At 48.8% G+C, this 18875-nt stretch overlaps 2 protein-coding genes across 5 annotated transcripts in view; both read right to left on the reverse strand.

Moving 5' to 3' along the window:
- LOC132447051 (E3 ubiquitin-protein ligase rnf213-beta-like) overlaps positions 1 to 3262 on the reverse strand; it is a 72265-nt gene extending 69003 nt beyond the window's left edge. For 2 of the 4 annotated variants that reach the window (XM_060037695.1, XM_060037698.1), the window contains exons 1-4: positions 2581 to 3262; positions 2297 to 2455; positions 1998 to 2167; positions 1575 to 1855 (exon numbers count right to left, since the gene is read on the reverse strand). In XM_060037695.1, coding sequence (XP_059893678.1) covers positions 1575 to 1855; positions 1998 to 2167; positions 2297 to 2455; positions 2581 to 3146 — 1176 coding nt within the window. In that variant the 5' untranslated portion in view covers positions 3147 to 3262. Of the gene's footprint in view, positions 1 to 1253; positions 1481 to 1574; positions 1856 to 1997; positions 2168 to 2296; positions 2456 to 2580 lie in introns of all 4 variants that reach the window. The other 2 variants (XM_060037697.1, XM_060037696.1) reach the window with 2 other exon arrangements.
- Positions 3263 to 10959: 7697 nt separating this feature from the next.
- LOC132447050 (E3 ubiquitin-protein ligase rnf213-beta-like) overlaps positions 10960 to 18875 on the reverse strand; it is a 37125-nt gene continuing 29209 nt past the window's right edge. The window contains exons 55-65 of the mRNA XM_060037694.1: positions 18684 to 18778; positions 17967 to 18215; positions 17561 to 17696; positions 16857 to 16940; positions 16578 to 16758; positions 15832 to 16033; positions 15346 to 15423; positions 14151 to 14348; positions 13798 to 13887; positions 12463 to 12641; positions 10960 to 11473 (exon numbers count right to left, since the gene is read on the reverse strand). Of these exons, the coding sequence (XP_059893677.1) occupies positions 11335 to 11473; positions 12463 to 12641; positions 13798 to 13887; positions 14151 to 14348; positions 15346 to 15423; positions 15832 to 16033; positions 16578 to 16758; positions 16857 to 16940; positions 17561 to 17696; positions 17967 to 18215; positions 18684 to 18778 (1631 nt within the window). The 3' untranslated portion in view covers positions 10960 to 11334. The remainder of the gene's footprint in view (positions 11474 to 12462; positions 12642 to 13797; positions 13888 to 14150; positions 14349 to 15345; positions 15424 to 15831; positions 16034 to 16577; positions 16759 to 16856; positions 16941 to 17560; positions 17697 to 17966; positions 18216 to 18683; positions 18779 to 18875) is intronic.

Here is an 18875-nt window from a genome sequence, read left to right on the forward strand (position 1 = left end):
TGAGGCAAAATAAGGCGCATGAATTTTAAAAAGTGTTTTCAATTCCTGAAGACATTACCTATCTGTTTCCATTTTTGTGATGACATGGGTCAGGACTCTTTGAGCCTGTTGCATAGTGGCAAAGAGTCAGAAACGTATAATACGACGTAAACACAAGAGCCGGTAAAGGCAGGGTGCAAATGATACGGGGAGGACCGGGGACCGGTGATGTGAAGAGGGCTCCTGGAGACCCACCAGGACAACTCTTATGGGGTCTTTACAATTTAACATCCAATCACATTTTAAATACATGAAGACAGGAAAATGAAAAATGCATGTCTTGAACTGTTTAGGCATATTACGTTTAACGTGTATAAATATATGTTCCCACCCCCATTGTGGATTTCACAATATCTCCTGAGATGTAAACTAATTTGTCTCACTCCTATATTGTCTGATAGTTTCTTGTGTGTCTGTATCATTGGCCCCCCGTCAACACGTCTGCACGTCAGACTCACCTGCTCATTCAGGTGGTCTCTGGTGGTCCCGGAGGCGGGCTGGTCTCTGGTGGTCCCGGAGGCGGGCTGTCGGAGCCTATAGAGCAGAGCCTGGATCAGGAGGCCAGGGTGCACTCCTGCCAGCTCAGAGAACTCTGGGAAGTCCTCCAGTGGGATCAGCGTCAGCCAACTCCGTAACACCAGAGGCATCTCTTGGACCACAGTTAAGTGTTTCTGGATCAAAGTCATCATCATCCTGTGAGAGTCACAATAAACAATTTAATTTGATCTGTTCAGTGTATTTATCGCAAAGCATTGACAACATCTCAACACACACAGACCAAGTTTCCCCCCACACTCACACATGATATCCATAAAGTCTGTCTCCAAAGTGAATTTAGATGCTAATAGAGCAACTAGTAGTTTTTTATTCTTTCAATTGAACACAATCAAGTTGCTCCAGCTTACCTTCTCTTCTCTTTCCATTCTGCTACACTGTCTCTGAAATGGCAGAACCTGACCGTGGCCAATCCAGACCAGATCTCCTCCCCGACAGTAGGACCCATTCCTGGGGCGTCTGACGGCGGCGGCCGGAGCGTGTGGAGCAGAGGAATGAGCAGAAGGACCTCGGACACCTTCAGTCGTACGCACTGTTCGATCAGATCAAGCACGACTCTGCCAGGGGTGTGGGGAAGGGTGCGTTTTTAAGTGTCATTTGAGAAATTATAAAATAGGCAAAGGAAAAACAAATGCAGAAAGCTACAATTCTGAATTTACCTCTGTGGATTTTTGAAACGACTGAACGCTTCCTTCAGGTCGCTGCTGTTTATTGCTGACGACAATACTTGGCAGAGGTTCGCCAAGCCCATCACTCCGAGACCTTCACTGAACCGAACAGAGAGCACAAACACATCCAAGGCCAACGCTAGAGATCTGCCGCTCATCTGGCCCGCCACAGCTCCTTCTAAGATGGGGAGCAAATGCTCTGAAATCAACCTGGCCACCTGTTGAGGTAGCAAGGAATTGCCATGAGAACTGTGATAAATATTCATTTGTATAGGTAACGGTAGTATTTTTGGGAATGTTGATTGTACCTACTTTGACCATGGGGGGGTGTGAGTTTTCTGGGTAATGTATTCTTGGTGCTTCACCAGTGACTGTGTATTGGAAATCGGTCAGGTTCCTATGCAGATTCTTTGTGCATTCTTTATCAGATGGAGACCAATTCTCAAATATTCTTTTCAGCAGCTCTGACACAGAGAAGTTCCAGCTTTCTGCAATGTCGTCATCCTTTGGTTTCTTCCAGACAATTTGAATAAAACGTCTCATCATGGACGTGTGCTCCATTCGGCATATATAGCCCTCAAAAAGGTGCAGATCTTAATCAAAACAACATATTTTCAGTCAGTGAATTCAGATACATGTACAGTAGAAGACTGAAGGCATTGGGCTTCAAACCCAGAATCGGAGACTATCCTGCCCCCCATTTGTGTATCAAAAAATCAAGTCTACGGTTTCCACCTTTCAAAGCTTTATCATTTGGAATAAAGATGTCCCTCATGGCCGTCTCTTCAATGTATTTGTTGCGTTGCTGTATGGAATACGTGTAGGTCAACTTCTGCTCCCTTGGAACATATCTGTCCTCCAGGGAAAAGCTTGCTTTGAGCAGGAACCCTTTCTGAGGAAGCTCACTGAAGAGGAGACATTCAATTATATGTTACCATAATTATTTATTTCATGAAATAGACTTCATTAAAGAGTGTTAAAGTAGAGTTGAAGTAGTAACCTTAAAGCAAAATACAAGCATCAGGTATACTCACGATAAATTATTCACGTTAAGAAGATGCCATTCACTTTGTTGACACAGAAATATTTTGTCATGTTCACGGTCGAACTGAAATTTCTTATCCAACACCGCGTGAACGTGAAAGGTGAACAAGGGGGTCTCAGAAGGTGAAGACCTCCCTGAAGTCCGGCCGCTGTAACACAAAGAGACAAAGGACATGAGGGTTAGTCAGGCCATGACTATATTCGGTCATCCTGCGCTGACAGCTGCGGTCCAACGCGACGGGTTTGGTTAGGTATCGGTTGGTTCGCTGCTCACCGCTCTGCCTCGCTGTGGGACGCCCTGCGGGGCCTCTCTCCGGCCCCTGGGGGGTCCGGCCCGCTCTCCACCTTCGCAGACCCCGTGCTCACCGCCTGTGCGTACGAACCGGGCTTGGCCTTGGCATCTTTTGTCATTCCGGACTCTGGCGCTGAGCTCTTCCCGGAGGGGCCGTCTTCCTTCTTCCGCCCAGCTCCTTTGAGGTCTGCCTTCTCCTCCACTGACGCAGCCCGGCCGTCCGCACCCCCCCCCCCCTGTGACGTAGACGTCTGTTGGTCCTTTGGGTTGGACTCCTCCGTGCTGCCTCCTGACCTGGGCGTTCCTCTGGGTTTCTGCCCGTCCTCCCGTCCGCCCGTCTGCGGGTCTGGCTCCGGAGGCACCGGCACAGTCGGGCTCTCCCCAGACTGCCCCAGGTCGGGGGCCTTACCCTGAGTCGGCTCAGCTCCCTCGCCCTCCGTCTGGGGCTCCCATTGCGTCCACTGGGTGCACTGAGCCACTGCTGGAGTCTGCGTTTCCCAACTCCTGGTCGTGCTCTTCCCGGTTTGGGTCTGGACGTGCACCTGCATTTTATGCTTGTTCACCGCGGACTGAAGATGACTGGTGTGATCTTGATGGTCCACAAGCTGCTCTTCTGCCCCCGCCGGGGCCTGAGCCGGCTCCCCCGGGGCCTGAGCCGGCTCCCCCGGGGAACGTCCACAATTGTCTACTGAAGCATTTGAAGTTGTATCTATTTTGCTTTGTTTAGCCATCTATTTCAGACAATAAAATGCAAGGGTAATATTTATATAACTAATAATAATAAATTAGAAAGTGATTGGAAATTATGGAACATCCAAATAGTTATATTTATTGTAATATTATTACCTTGAGTGCATTTATTTTTACGACTATCCCTAATGCAAACGAAGTTCAGTTTCGGTTTCAATTCTCCCATATGTACTGCTCTCAGCGAACATAAAACCTAACCTAACGTTTTATACGAACACAAGATCTGTTATCGTCTACTCAGACGATCATCCAGAAATATAACTGGGTGGCCATGTATCCTGCATGAACACATGAACAATATCATTTAATCAGAAAAGTTCACCCGTTTTGAACCTGAACCGAACTCTTCTCTTGTGGGTTAAATTCTCCTTTTTATTTTGTCTTATTAAAATAATCAGTAAACAGTAGTCAATAGCCTACCATAGGCTAGTTGTGAACCATACAGAATTGATTGTTTGCGACATTATAACATGTCAAAGTAAAGTGAATACAGAACAGAAGGCAATGTAACGTAATGTTTAATGATGAACCCCCTGAAGGGAAAGGGAACAGTAATTGAGGCGTCAGTAAACTATTGTTTAATGGAACTCGGTTAAATTACAAAGAAAGACATCCTAGGGCGGCCAAACACCATGTAGGCCTATTACAAACATGTAGGCCTACACAATGGCACCTCTCCCACTTCACCTCATCAAGACAACACAGGTCTACAGTTTATCACACAAATATGATGTCAGATAACATAATTGTTATAGTTTTATTTTTTTTTTTTTCTCACTTCGGCCGGATAAGAGGAGCTCAGGAACCAGCCGGCTTCTTTATGCGTCTGACCACGACTCGCGTTCTTCTCCCCGGCGGTCTGCGTCGCTCCTCGGTGTTCGTGGCGTTCTCCTCCGCCGGCTTGCCCGCGGGGGGTCTGGGCTCCCGCCGGGGCGGAGCGGGGCTCCTGCCCGCCCTCACGTCGTCCACGAAGGCCTCCACGTCATCGAACTTGACCGTGAGGTCGCCGAGGCGTTCCTTCAGCGCGTTGAACTCTTTGTAGAGGTCGCCCAGTGCGTCGGACAGCGGCCCGATCCTAGACGATATTAGATATCATCACCATGAAACAAATACAAGTGAATATCGATAAGGAATCTGCGGTTTAACGCCTTTGCCTCCTCAAACGTGTAGTGAGGTGGTGTTTGATTCACCTTCCATAGTCCGGCAGCACAGTGTTGTGGTCATGCAGGAGCAGGTCTTTGACCTGCGTCATGATCGCGTATTTCCAGTTGTCTAAGACCAGGGTGAGGTTGGCGCATCCTCTGGCATTGACCTTCTGTGCTAAAGAGACCACAGACAATGTCGACCGAAAAATGAAATCTACATTACCTCGATTCACGGTGTTATGTTATATATAACTGTATAATTGTAATTGTTTACTCATGTTTCTTGGCAGCAATGGCCTCATTTGCGTAACCAAGTGTACATAATAAATATCGTGAAGTCACATGTTTCACAATATATAACATGTATATTGTACATGTACAATCTGCCCGCTAGAGCGTTTAAAACAGGACCAGCACCCGGCCTGCGGGTTTCACATACACCCCCCCCCCCCACCCGGCCCGACCCCGGCCCGGGTCCCAGTAACAACACGCTCGGCCCAGAGTAAGCTGCTGTTTGTTGACATCCTGCGGTAGCTACTGGAGCTAGCTAACTAGCTAATGGCTGGCTCTAGCGCATCTGTTTGCGCGTCCATGTACTTGGAATGGGTGGAGTCAGAGTCGGCGTTGAAGGAGAGGGGGTAGGACCATTTGAGTTGTGTTTTTTCAAAATCTGCTGGCGTTTCGCAAATCCCATACCCAACCTTTAAGTTGGTTTGTTTCAAATGGGAAGCTGCATAGCGGACAGTGCTGAAGGAGCAGGAGGAGGTGGGGGTGGGTGAGGTGGGGCTGGGGGGGGTAGGTCCCTCCCCCCTTGGACAAAGCAGGGCTCTCGCCGTGCGTCTAGCACTACGAGACCCCCCCTCCCCATCACCACCATCAACTCCTCTTTCTGAATGGGGCAGCAGCCTCCGCCCTATTGTCGTCGTCCCCCGCCAGCCTCTGGGCTGACAGCTGTTGCCCACTGAAGGCTTTAAAAGAGACTCCACGTGAACATGCTGCCACACACACACACACACACACACACACACACACACACACACACACACACACACACACACACACACACACACACACACACACACCAAAAAACAGACCCACACAAAAACACATACAATTCCAAAAACACCCACACACACACTCAAACACACTACAGAAACACAGACACTTCCATAAAGACACACACATACTCGAACAAATAGACACACACACACACACATACACACCCACACACTCCCGAAAACACACACACACACACACCACTGGACAGGTTGAGTGCTGCCATGACCACAGACTGTCGATTGTCTCGTTTTGTCTCTGTGTTCACAGCAGACCCGGCCTCCATTACTGTGCAGAGTTTAAATATAAAATAGAGTCATCACACTGAAAGAAGACACGATGAAATGGACGTCCCTAAGGCCCTAACACACCGGCCCAACCGTTGGCCGACTGAGACGTCACACACCGGCCCAACCGTTGGCCGACTGAGACGTCACACACCGGCCCAACCGTTGGCCGACTGAGACGTCACACACCGGCCCAACCGTTGGCCGACTGAGACGTCACACACCGGCCCAACCGTTGGCCGACTGAGACGTCACACACCGGCCCAACCGTTGGCCGACTGAGACGTTTGGAAGACTCGGACGAGATCAGGAACAAATGTGTTCCGTGTGTTCAGCTGTGATGGAAGCTTTGGAACCGTGCGGACGCCGTCTGCTTCAACACGCAACGTCTGACAGCGTTGGCGGGGGGAGGAGTTGAGCCATCGGATACTCTGATGGGCGGTGTGCAACCGTGCACAACCGTGTGTGTGTGTGTGTGTGTGTGTGTACCTTAAGCTGATGTTGGCCTGCTGGTTGACCTGCGTTGTGCTGTTGGACCGCCGCAGGTTCTTGATGGAGCGCGGGCCTCCAAGGCTAGCATCACTCTGAGGAGCACGCACACATTCATGAGCACCTAGCATGTTAGCATCACACACACATTCATCAGCACCTAGCATGTTAGCATCACGCACACATTCATGAGCACCTAGCATGTTAGCATCACACACACATTCATGAGCACCTAGCATGTTAGCATCACACACACATTCATGAGCACCTAGCATGTAGCATCACACACACTCATGAGCACCTAGCATGTTAGCATCACACACACATTCATGAGCACCTAGCATGATAGCATTCCTCTGAGTACACACACACATTCATACACACGCGCACACACACGCACAGCATGTTTGTCCTTCCACTCAAAGAACAGCAGTTCCATTAGGCTTTACTGTAGTGGAACCAAAGTGCATACTCCAGTACCTCACCTAACTTAGAGGCATGTTATATATGAAGGTATTATTGTAGCAAAAGTCTTTAGCACCTGTAACTGCAGAATTTGAATGCGTACACTAAAGTCACAGTAAATTTGAAGTCGTATATATTTATTTTGCATGTGTACTCTAAAGTCACAAATGTGTAACAGTACATTTGTAGTCGTAAAAAAAATATAAATATTTTTTATACCATTGTAAACACAAAATAGGGTCTACGAGTACGCTAATCTGTGTTACAGGTGCACAAATCCTTTTGCTACAATTATTGCAGCGCAGTTGGTGCAAAACACATTCGCACACCCGTGTTTCATAATCTGAGAACATGCCCAAAAGGTGTGCATTCGTAAACCCAAATTTGAACAAATGCATCAGAAGTTGCACATCTGTGAACGCTATGTTAATTCAGCATTTTAATGAGCGAGCACAAAACCATTTTACAACTGCTCGAATCTGCTCCTGCAAGTCTCAGCTGTGGGTTTTTTTGCAGGTTGTTTTGCAACACCCCTAGGTGGTAAATGTGTAGCAAAAGTATTCGTATCCGTAGATGACAGAGAGTCCGTGAGCGGGACAAAATAGTCCCGCCCATAATTTCCTAATCCAATGAAAATCGCCGGCAGGGATGCATTTCTCAAATTACACTGGGACCCACCCCGTGCCAGCCATGGAGCTATAAAGATCGCAGCATACTCAGCACGGGATACGTTTATTTCTGGAGAAGTGAAGAGGGCGTCCTACTGAACGGAGATGGGTATCCTACATTATGTTAAATGAAATGACTCAGTTCAAGTGAATTCCCCCCAAAGTATTTCATTAACATGCCGCAAATGTCCTTGAATGTATTTTAATGGTCGCCATAACATAAATTCAGAAATGTTAATGCAATACTTTGGGGAGAATTCCCTTGAACTAAGTCATTTCATTTTACATAGGCCTAATGTAAAATGACATAATGTAAAAGGACCCCTACATGTCCTTCATGATTGACGGCGACACAGACGTCTCTACCAAAGAGTGTGTGATCGTCTACAGCCGCATTTTGCGCAAAGGGAGACCAGTCGACATTTTAATTGTGTAATACTTTAAGCACAAAAAAAGTTTTATTTTGCTTAATGGTTTAGTTCGAAATGTTCAATTTCAGCTCAGTGAAGCACCTTATTTTTCTTTTTATTTATAATTGTGCTTCAAATAAAGAAATGCCTTTCTCTACACCTTAATCTTGTTTAAAAATCATTCACATTATATGAAAGTTATGAACAGAGATATAAAGGTGACCTCATGGCGTCTGGACCCCTGTGAAGTATTGATAAATGTAATGCATTCTTTAGCCCACCCACCCAAAATCACCACCAGCCGTCACTGTAATTTGAGAATTGCATCCCTGCCGGCGATTTTCATTGGATTAGGAAATTATGGGCGGGACTATTTTGTCCCGCTCACGGACGCTCTGTCATCTACGGATACGAATACTTTTGCTACACATTTACCACCTAGGGGTGTTGCAAAACAACCTGCAAAAAACCCCACAGCTGAGACTTGCAGGAGCAGATTCGAGCAGTTGTAAAATGGTTTTGTGCTCGCTCATTAAAATGTTGAATTAACATAGCGTTCACAGATGTGCAACTTCTGATGCATTTGTTCAAATTTGGGTTTACGAATGCACACCTTTTGGGCATGTTCTCAGATTATGAAACACGGGTGTGCGAATGTGTTTTGCACCAACTGCGCTGCAATAATTGTAGCAAAAGGATTTGTGCACCTGTAACACAGATTAGCGTACTCGTAGACCCTATTTTGTGTTTACAATGGTATAAAAAATATTTATATTTTTTTTACGACTACAAATGTACTGTTACACATTTGTGACTTTAGAGTACACATGCAAAATAAATATATACGACTTCAAATTTACTGTGACTTTAGTGTACGCATTCAAATTCTGCAGTTACAGGTGCTAAAGACTTTTGCTACAATAATACCTTCATAGTTATATATTAAGTCCACACACTTAGATACATTGAGCTTTCTGGCTGCTAACTTTTTTCTATATTGTACACATTATATTTCACACTATTGCACTGCGACTGCTGTCAAACGTACGTTCTGCCTTTGAGGACGAGTAAAAAGCCACCTTATTCATCCATCCAGCGAATGACAGAGTATTCAGCCGCCCGAGCACAACGCCCATCTGGAGCTGACAATCGGCACCTGGACCGGACGACTAAAACCCCGTTCTCCTCCCTCTCTCTGTGGACTGTGGCAAATGTTGCTTATCCATCCAAAATATACAGTATCTAGGTGGACACTCCCACGTGTGATGTCACTAAGGCACCTCGGTGCCTTAGTGACATCACAAGTGGGCGTGTCCGTCCAATCCGTCTTATCTATATCTAGGTGGACACTCCCACTTGTGATGTCACTAAGGCACAGGAAGAGGCAGATTTACAAACGGCTTATAACGGCTAATCACACTCGCTCCCGGTGAGTAGTAATAAGGGCCCTTTAAAAGGAGATTAAGTTAGTGAAGATTCAAAAAATGTCAAGTTATCTTTGTTTTTACTCTTTAAGAAATAGAGAAAGGTGGTATGGATCTTCACAGAACGAGAGAGAATGTTGTTGAGTGCTGTCCTGACCCCTCTGCCCACCCCCCCGGTGAAGCGGGGCTCACCAGCGTGTTGCGTTTCCCCTCGCTGTCCGCGGCCACGGAGACGGAGCGGGTGAAGGCCTTCCCCGCAGCGACGGCACTGCCGGGCCGTCTGGACACGGAGAGCTGGGAGCCGGAGAGGCTGAGGTCCAGGGGGTCTCCTGTAGCAAGGCTGGAGGCGGACGGGGGGCTGCGGCTGCTCCGATGCATCATCTCTCAAGAGCCTGGGTTAGGGAGGGGGAGAGGGAGAGGGAGAGGGAGGGAGGGGGGAGAGGGAGGGAGGGAGGGAGAGCGAGAGCAATACAATCAAAACACAGAGCGAGACACACACACACACACACAAACAGAAACACAGATAGAAATAAATAAAATAAGAAAACAGAGCGGTGCAGAAAGCGACACACACACACACACACACACACATGATTGCACACACACGCAGGGTAAACAGTCACTTTGCCCGTTGGTTTCCCTGGCGACCAACAACAAACTCTCTGTGGGAGGCGTCGCCGTAGCATGGTCACGTTTACGTTAAACAACTACGCATTAAGGGCTTTTAAACACCGTATATCACAGATATCACACCAGATACAACGAGATATAACGATGACAGAAGGAACGTCAGACGTCTTTACATTACAACATAAATATCCCGAGCAAGACGCGTAATCCTGCACGTCTGTGTCTGGGTAGTCATCATATATGAGACAAATATCATTTATATGAGACAAATATCATTTATGTGAGACATAAATCACTGAAACGAGACATAAGCGGTCTTCTGATAGAAGTATAAACTGGTCCTGAGGTGTTACTGGTATGCTGTTTCCCAACAACAAGGCCAGTGGGAGAGATGGGATCTCACCAGACTGTTGTTCTGGGAAACCATCCAACCAGATCCTGACATCCCAACCGGGTTTATCAAATTGATTTCACGAAGCATCACTCCCACTTGATTGATGCAAACCGGAAGAACCCGACGTCACAATGTTACCTTCATGTTGTCACCTGAAGTCACACGTCACGCGTTCACCCCTCATCCTTCACAACACTGCTTAGTGAAACGAGCAGCTGTCTCCGGTAAAACCATCCTCATCCCCTCAACCTCATCCCGACACTCAACAGTTAAGCCTTTCATCAACCGGAGACGTCCCAACACGAGGCGGTACTCACGCAGATGGAGAGCCGTCCACAGCATCGCTCGACAAACACGGAGTCAGATATAAACACGAACGTCCTCCTCTCTGCGTGATGGAAGTCGTGTGGTCTCCACACGGATTTATAACCTCTGTGGTAACGTCGTCATAACGCAACGGCGCAACGGGACGGAGACTCCGCCCCTCGGCAGCCGTGATTGGCCGAAGAAACGCGCTGTGTATGTTGTGGAGGACGTGATAGGCGGGAGAAGCTGCCTTTAAAGAAGCCCCGTCGCACGGGGCGTGGCTTGGTTTGTTAATGGTTGGTTGAACAAAAAGGGGTAATAATCAGAGTAGTGCAAGTGATTTTACCATCTATGGGTTTATTGATTTATTAACAGATGCCATCACAGGTTTCTATATTCATACAAATACATTTGTGAAAAGATGTGCAAAAGGCAGAAACAGATTTCAAAAGTAAGACTCATTATAAAAAAAAGTAAGACTTTTAGAATTTTAGGAATTACTGCTAATCAAATAAAAACATCCCAACATTAACCGTTAAGGTAAACAAGCAGCTCTAACAGGCTTTGGTCCCGAGGGCTAGGCTACATTAAGCACAAGATTGGCCCAGAGTTCCTGAGTTAAAAAATAAATCATGTCCAACATCATCAAGGCATCAAGCAATGTGTGGACTTCAAAACGGAATGGACCGTGGAATGTTCCGTAGCCGCGACGCTATCCTCTCTTAAACGCCACCGCCAGCCTCCACACCTCCGCCCCCTTGGCCAGGTTGATGTCGCCCGGTAGCGCGTCCAGCCCCTGCAGCGCGGGCAGGTTCTTCAGCTCCAGATGGCTCTCTAGAGTGGACCTGATGCTGGAGACAGAAGGCGGGGGGGGAGATGCAACAGTTAGCCTCACTGGTGTCTTCCCACATGCCCCCCTCCTCACTGGGCCAGCTGCCAGCTCCCTTGATGGATGGGGGCCTTGAAGGGGGGGGGGTCATGTTCTGGCCCTAGGAAGCGAAAGGAGTTCAGCTCCCTAGAGGGCTGTGCTGGACACGACCTACACACTCCTCTGAGACTGCGAGGGCCCTTCACTGCATTCCTTGAGAGCGCAGCGGTAATCCTTTAGGCTGACAAACGGCACACTTCTTAGCGGCTAGCTCCCAGCTTCAACACAACCAGGAGGACGAGTCCAGTCCGCTCCAGAGGGAAACAGCGCGACACGAGGAGGCCTTGTGGGGCTCACCTTCTGCCTGTTTCCCATATTCCCTATTATTCTTATTATGTGTCTTATAAATGAATAAGTGCAATCATAAATGCAATGTATGCAAACAACTAGTGTCGTCTTCACAACAAAATGTATTTCATTCTGATTTAATTTCTGTCTTGTTTCGGTTTCCTTTCTTTCGATAAAAGCAATTCAACGAGGATTATGAAAACAAGGACTTCTGGTCAAAAACATCTACTGATTGTGTGTTGCTTCAACTAATCATTCACACAGTCACACGCACGCACGCACACGAGCACACACACACACACACACACAGGCACACACACACACACACACACAGGCACACACACACACACACACGCACACACACACACACACACACACACACACACACACACACAGGCACACACACACACACACACACAAACATACACACACACACACACACACACACACACACACACACACACACACACACACACACACACACACACACACACACACACACACACACACACACACACACACACACACACGATTGCACGCAACCTAGGTGAAAAGCATAAATCATTGAGGTGAATCCCACAGGGCTTTAGGGGCAGGCGGTGGGTTGGACGTGGAGGGTCTTACTCCCAGTGGGGGCTGTACTCCTGGTCCGGCGCCAAGCCGCTGGTCTTCAGCAGGAGGACCTCGTGCAGCTCCCGGGTGAACCCCCCCGTATCGGCCGAGGTGAGGAACACGGTCAGCCCCCTCCGCTCCTCCGCCGTCAGCTTCTGGCAGAACTCTGAGCGCAGAGCGGGGAACGGCTCCTACAGGACAGGAGACCACAGAGGAGCTTCATACAGGAAGAGCTCAGCCGAGTGTAACTTCATCCCAGAGCCAGGGGGCTTCACAGGCCTCCAGGGAGAACCTTGATGACTCAAGGTTCATTGATAACCTTGAGTTATCAATGCAGACCTGGATGTTCATAAATATGCATGGACCCTATCAAATAACCCCCCCCCAAAAAAGATGAAAGCCCATCAAAGCTCATATTGTGGCTGTGGTGAATTCCAGCTATTTCTCTTCCGCACAGGGGGTCAGACGCTGGGGTCCCCCTGCTGTGTGTGGGGGCCCGGGCGCCACACTTTACCCAGATTTACCGGCCAGGCTGCTGCCCCCCCCCCCCCCCCCCCCAGGGGGCCGGGCCTCAGGCTGGGGTCAACCGCACCATGAAGAGTGACTAAAAGGTATCAGCCCAGAGAGGGTCTCTCCACGGAGCCTCGTCGGGTTGTCTTCTTACAATAACTTAAAATAACTCTTCTTAAAATAACTCTGCCTACAAAAAAGAGTTATTTTAGTTAATTAACTCATCTTTGTTAAATGTGTTTTAAAGAAGCACTAAATGACTAAATTATGATTTAAGTAAAGTATATAAGCAATGCTCTAATTAATGAATGATAAATGCAGTGAGATTTGGGTATGAATCGCTGCCAACACTCTACCAAGCAGCAGTGAATAACCTCCTGTGCTCCTAACCACCAGCGCTAGGCTAGCCTCAGCAGAAGCCTAACTGCTAACCCACACTCTGGAACGTCTGTCCAAGGGTCAGCACGCAGTCCAAGAATGTGAGGAAGAATAGACGGGGAGAGCTTCTTAAATGCATCTTCCAGTGGACACCTTCTACTGTCCCGTCTTCTTCTTCTTCTTCTTCTTCTTCTTCTTCTACTTTCCCATCTCATATATTTCTTCATCTACTGTCCTGTCTCATCTATTTCTTCATCTACTGTTCTGTCTCATCTACTTCTTCATCTACTGTCCCATCTTCTTCTTCTTCTTCTACTTGCCCATCTCATCTACTTCTTCATCTACTGTCCTGTCTTCTTCTACTCCGACTGTCCTCTCTGCCTCTTGCCATCTGGAGCTCATCTCCCAGGGAGGGGCTCTGCAGGTCACATCATGGCCACACCTCCGACCCCGACCCACCTGCTTCTTCTTCAGCCTGAGTTCGGACTTCCAGCAGGTCAGGAGCTGCCAGGTGAACACGCCGTGCTCCAGGCGAATCTCTCCCAGCGCCTGCGATGAGACAGAATTAAGAAGTTCAACGGATCCAAAAGGATTAAGGAAGCTTCCCGTTTCCCAGAGCTTAGGACAGCGGAAACCCTTTCATGTCTACGTCACATTCCTTCACGGATATCAATTTGATTTGGGATTACTGGGAGCTGGGGTATGAAAAAAAGAAATGCGAAAAATATGGCGAGGATGAATCAGATGATGAAACAAAATCATCATTCATCGTGATGATGAAGATGAAGGTGGTGAGGATGAGGTCTCCCTACCTTGGCCACGCTGCTGGAGATCTGCGGGCCGATCTTCAGGGCCTCGGTGAGGTAGGTCATCAGAGGTCCCCCGGGCTCCCCGCCCGTCTTGCCCAGCAGGCGTAGGCCGATCTCCAGCAGGTACACGGCGTCACACACGTCCGAGTAGGAGCGCAGCCCGCTGCGGACCGCCTCGCACACCGAGCCCTTCAGGGGAGTCTGGAGCCACAACACCACAACACCATGACGGAGACGCCCCTCAGCAGCAGCTCCCGTAGCGGAGCTCTCACTCAGAGGGACTTTAGAGAGCTTTAAGGAGCGTGTGCAGGGGGATCGAACCCCGAACCTTCCAGCCAGGACTCAGACACCTTGCAACTGCAGCATTGTTAAGTAGGAATATTGTACTGTCTGTTTTAGGAATATTGTTCTGTCAGTGTGTCTGCTTGTCTGTCTGGGAACGTTGTAGTCCATGTGCTGCATGTTGGTTCTCCATGTTTAGCCTGTATTAAGCCTCCATGTATTATTTCTCCCTTTCCATTTAAAGGACCACAAGGGAAACCAGCCTTTGGGCTTTATTGTGTTTTTTAATCCTTTTGAACACTTCTGTTCATTTCTTTTACTTATCTATTATTTTATTTTATTGTATGACAATGTTTATCTGTGAAGCACTTTGAGTCTGCCTTGTGTATGAAAAGTGCTACATAAATAAAGTTGCCTTGCCTTAATTGTTGTTCAATAAAGTTTTCAATCAATCAATCAAGTATCTGAACCTTGGAGGTAAAGCGCTGCATCCTCGTTTCATAACGGCACACCTTGGCCCTTTGATAGTTCTAAATCAAGGCACAACTAATTCGTCTTTAACAACAATACTACTTCTACTACTAACTAATACAACTATGAACCAGAAGTTCCATGACGACATACAAACAATACAATCAAAGCGCATATTTTTTTTCCACCTGATTAAAGTTGATAAAAAAATGTTTTAAGATGAATGGAACTATTCCTACCTTCGTTGGTAACAGTGGTATAAGTGGAATAAACCACTCGAGGAAGTTATTGGAAAGCAAAGTATATCAATGGTGGGAGACTACCTTGATTGATTGCTTGATCACCCTGCACCATTACCAGGTAGTTAACTCTCTTGGTCATGGACAGGGGCAGTTCTGCTCCCAGACAACACCGCTCAGTCATCACAACGCCCCGTGGGACTCACCTGATGGACCTTCATCCTCACTTCCGACAGCACAACTGAGAAGTCCTGCTGGTGGCGGATCAGGAACCGCTCAGTGTCCTGGTTAGGACCACAATAGATATGTTCAGTCGCTGCATAGTCTCCCCCACACCCCTCTGACGCACTTAGTGTACGTTGTACGTCCTGGCACCTTAATGCAACCAATTATTGTATGTTGCACGCCCTGGCACTTAAAACAAAGTGCTTAGCATTGTGAGGCATCTCATCCTAGTTGTCTCTGTTGTGTACGGGGAATGGGTTAACCTAGTGATGGTTAGTGCTTGGCACTTGGTTCTATGAACATCCTCACTGTACCCACAGCGGTGAATTGTTTCTCTTTCTTCTGACAAATGTACTTGCTTTGGATAAAAGCGTCTGCTGAATGCCCTTGATGTCAATGTAAATGTAGAAGGCCCGGCGTCACTTAGAACCAGCCTTTATTGGGCGGCTCGGCGGCGGCATCCTCACCGCTTGGATGAGGGGCTTCCCGGCCAGGAAGCGGCGGGCCAGCTGGGTTTGGATCCCTCGGAGGTCGTAGCTGTGCTCTGTCTCCTGGCCTTCCTTCAGGGTGTAGTGGCAGTGGGAGAGCACCAGGGGGAGCAGCTGCCTCTCTGGGTGACACAGGGCCAGCTGAGTGTCTGAGACCTCCTCCAGCTGCACACTGTACTCACTGGAAAGACGGAAAAGAAGAACATTATCGTGGATTATATCTCTGTCTCTGTCTTATTTATCATAAAAGGGCTTTAAACTGGTGTCAATCGATCCTGTTCGGGTCTTCAATGAGAAAAACGGTTTAGAATGATCTACAACTCTCCGTTACACAGAGCCTAGCAAGATGGCAGCTATGTGATTCTTAAAAAGATGTTTGGTTGTACTTTGTCTGTGTTCAAATAATGTATAAATCAATATGTCAACAGATTGCCAGCATTATGAGGCATCATCGAATCAAGACTTCATTTATCGGTTGTTTTGAAGGATTCAAAACAACGAGACAACAGATTAATCCTACGTCAATTTATCGTCTGACAATAGAGAGTAAACTATCGCCGTGAATGGCATTATTTTTTTCTAATGCCGTGAATGTTTGTTTGCAGTGGTGGCATTAGCCAATCACAGAGGGGCTTCGTCTGTGGTTCAGGTAGAGTGTGTTCTGTGGTCTGAACCTCCAGGTAAGCCGGGCTGACAGAGCCTTGGGGGGTGGCCGTCGTACACACCTGTGCTCCTGGTTGTTGACCTTCCGGGCCCCCGTCACCAGGCTGTTGTGGGTCTTGGACAGGAAGTCCACCAGGTTCCGAAGGCAGGACCCCGGTCCTCTACGGTCGGGGACCAGGAAGGCCCCGGAGCTGTCCGTGGTGATCGGTTTCTCACACAGCTTCACGTCCAGACCCAGCTCAGCTGCTCAGCGGACACACGTAGCGGTGAATGAAGCTTTACCGTCGCAACCTTAATCCCAAATGTGTGGTTTTAAAGCTGTGTGGCTGGTGAGTGCTCACCGTCACGGGCCATCTCCAGGCGAAGACAGTTCCACACGTCCACGAACCTCTGCACACGCTGCGAGACCACGCTGTGCTGGTGTCCTGCCGGCGACAAAACAAAGCGTCATAATGTGTGTTTGTGGGCGGCATGTGGCTCAGGAGGCAGAGCGGGTCGGCTAGGTGACCGGAAGCAGGGCCGGCGCCGACCGTTTCGGTTGCCTAGGCGACTCGACATTAAATTGCGCCCTGGACAGGGCTTCCGAGCGCGGGAACATGTTCCACCTCGGGACATGTTTGGTTTCATTTTGCTTTTTTAGTATATTTTTATTAATTACGTGAGTGCGCCACCAGAGGGCGCCCCCAACACATTTGCCGCCCTAGGCCATGCCTAGGTCGCCTATGCCGAGCGCTGGCCCTGACCGGAAGGGTGCTGGTTCGATCCCCGGCTCCTCCTAGCAGAGTGTCGAGACGCCTCACCCTGACTGCTCCTGACCAGCTGGCTGTCGCCCTGCTTGGCCGACTCCGCCGTCGGTGTGTGAATGTGTGCATGAATGGATGAATGTTGGGCAGTATTGTAAAGCGCTTTGAGTGACCTCTGGTTAGAAAAGCTTTGTATAAATGCAATCCATTAACCATACATCATTTGTTTGTAATTCATAGGTGTCGCATGTACGAGGGCACTCGGCCTCAGTTACGGTGTCGTTGAGGTCAACTGACGTTACCTTGCGGAAACCGGTGTAACATCTCAGCGATGCTTTGGGATTCGTAGTCCGGCGACGCAAGGGGAAAGATTCTGAGGAGGTCCGACTGCAGAGCTGCAAGCTCCGGGAGGTGTTGCAACTGTCTGACACAGGAAATCTGAGACACAACAGACACATTTACATTTAGGGCATTTAGCAGACAATAAGTATGAGTACATTTTTGCCAGAAGAAAGAGAAACGAAATATCGCTGTCAGTACACTGGGCTGACGAAGCTCACAAAGCTTATCGCTCATTACCATTTGGTGTGTTCGCCGAGAGGTTTGAATGTTGTATCTTTGCCATGTTGTATAAATATGTAACATTATACATGCAGGTTGTATAAAACATATAAATATCATAAAGGTTGTATCAAACACCAGGGCTACCTTCTCCAGGAAGAGCAGCAGGAGGCCCAGGGAGCTCCGCCCCGCGCTCTCCCCCACCAGCTGGGAGAACCGCTCCACCGTCACGCTCTCCGGAAGGCTCCAGAAGGCCGAGCGCTGGGTGGGGCCGTCGGAGGGCAGCGCCAGCAGGGGGCCGGGGTCGGCGTACAGCAGCCTCATCAGGGGGCTCCCCACCAGGCTGTCGTCGGCGGTGACCCTCTGCCGCGCCTCGTCCAGCTTCCCCTTCAGGTTCTACGGGGACAGGCGGCAGAACGTCAGATTAAAGCTGAAGTCAAACCAGAGGAACAGCACCCCCTGGTGGTAGGGTTGATGTTCGACGGACTGCATTTATTCAGTGCTTTTCTAACCAGAGGTCACTCAAAGAGCTTTACAACACTGCCTCACATTCATCCGTTCATGCACACATTCACACCCCGACGGCGGAGTCGGCCTCGCAGGGCGACAGCCAGCTGGTCAGGAGCAGTCAGGGTGAGGTGCCTCGCTCAGGGACACCTCGACAGCTGGGAGGAGCCGGGGATCGAACCAGCAACCTTCCGGTTACCAGCCGACCCGCTCTCCCCCCTGAGCCACATGCCGCCATCCTGCAACATGGCGGTTGTTACAGAAGCTGATCCTGTACTGGCTGTGCCCGTTGCCATGCAAAGCCGGCCAGCTGTGAGTGTGTTGGTGACCGTATGCACACAGTAGGAGGAGACGCACCTGGAGCACCGGGTCGATGGCAGAGACACAGACGCGGATCTCAAACTCTGCCCGCCCCTTCCTGCTGGTCAGGTCGGGTCTGTCCCCCCGCCAGCCTGGGCAGGACGACACCACACAGACACACGTTATTGATCCATGGTTATGATTATGGGCAGGACGATACCACACAGACACACGTTATTGATCCATGGT

This window comes from Gadus macrocephalus, chromosome 18, assembly GCF_031168955.1.
Source record: "Gadus macrocephalus chromosome 18, ASM3116895v1".
Classification (NCBI taxonomy): Eukaryota; Metazoa; Chordata; class Actinopteri; order Gadiformes; family Gadidae; genus Gadus; species Gadus macrocephalus.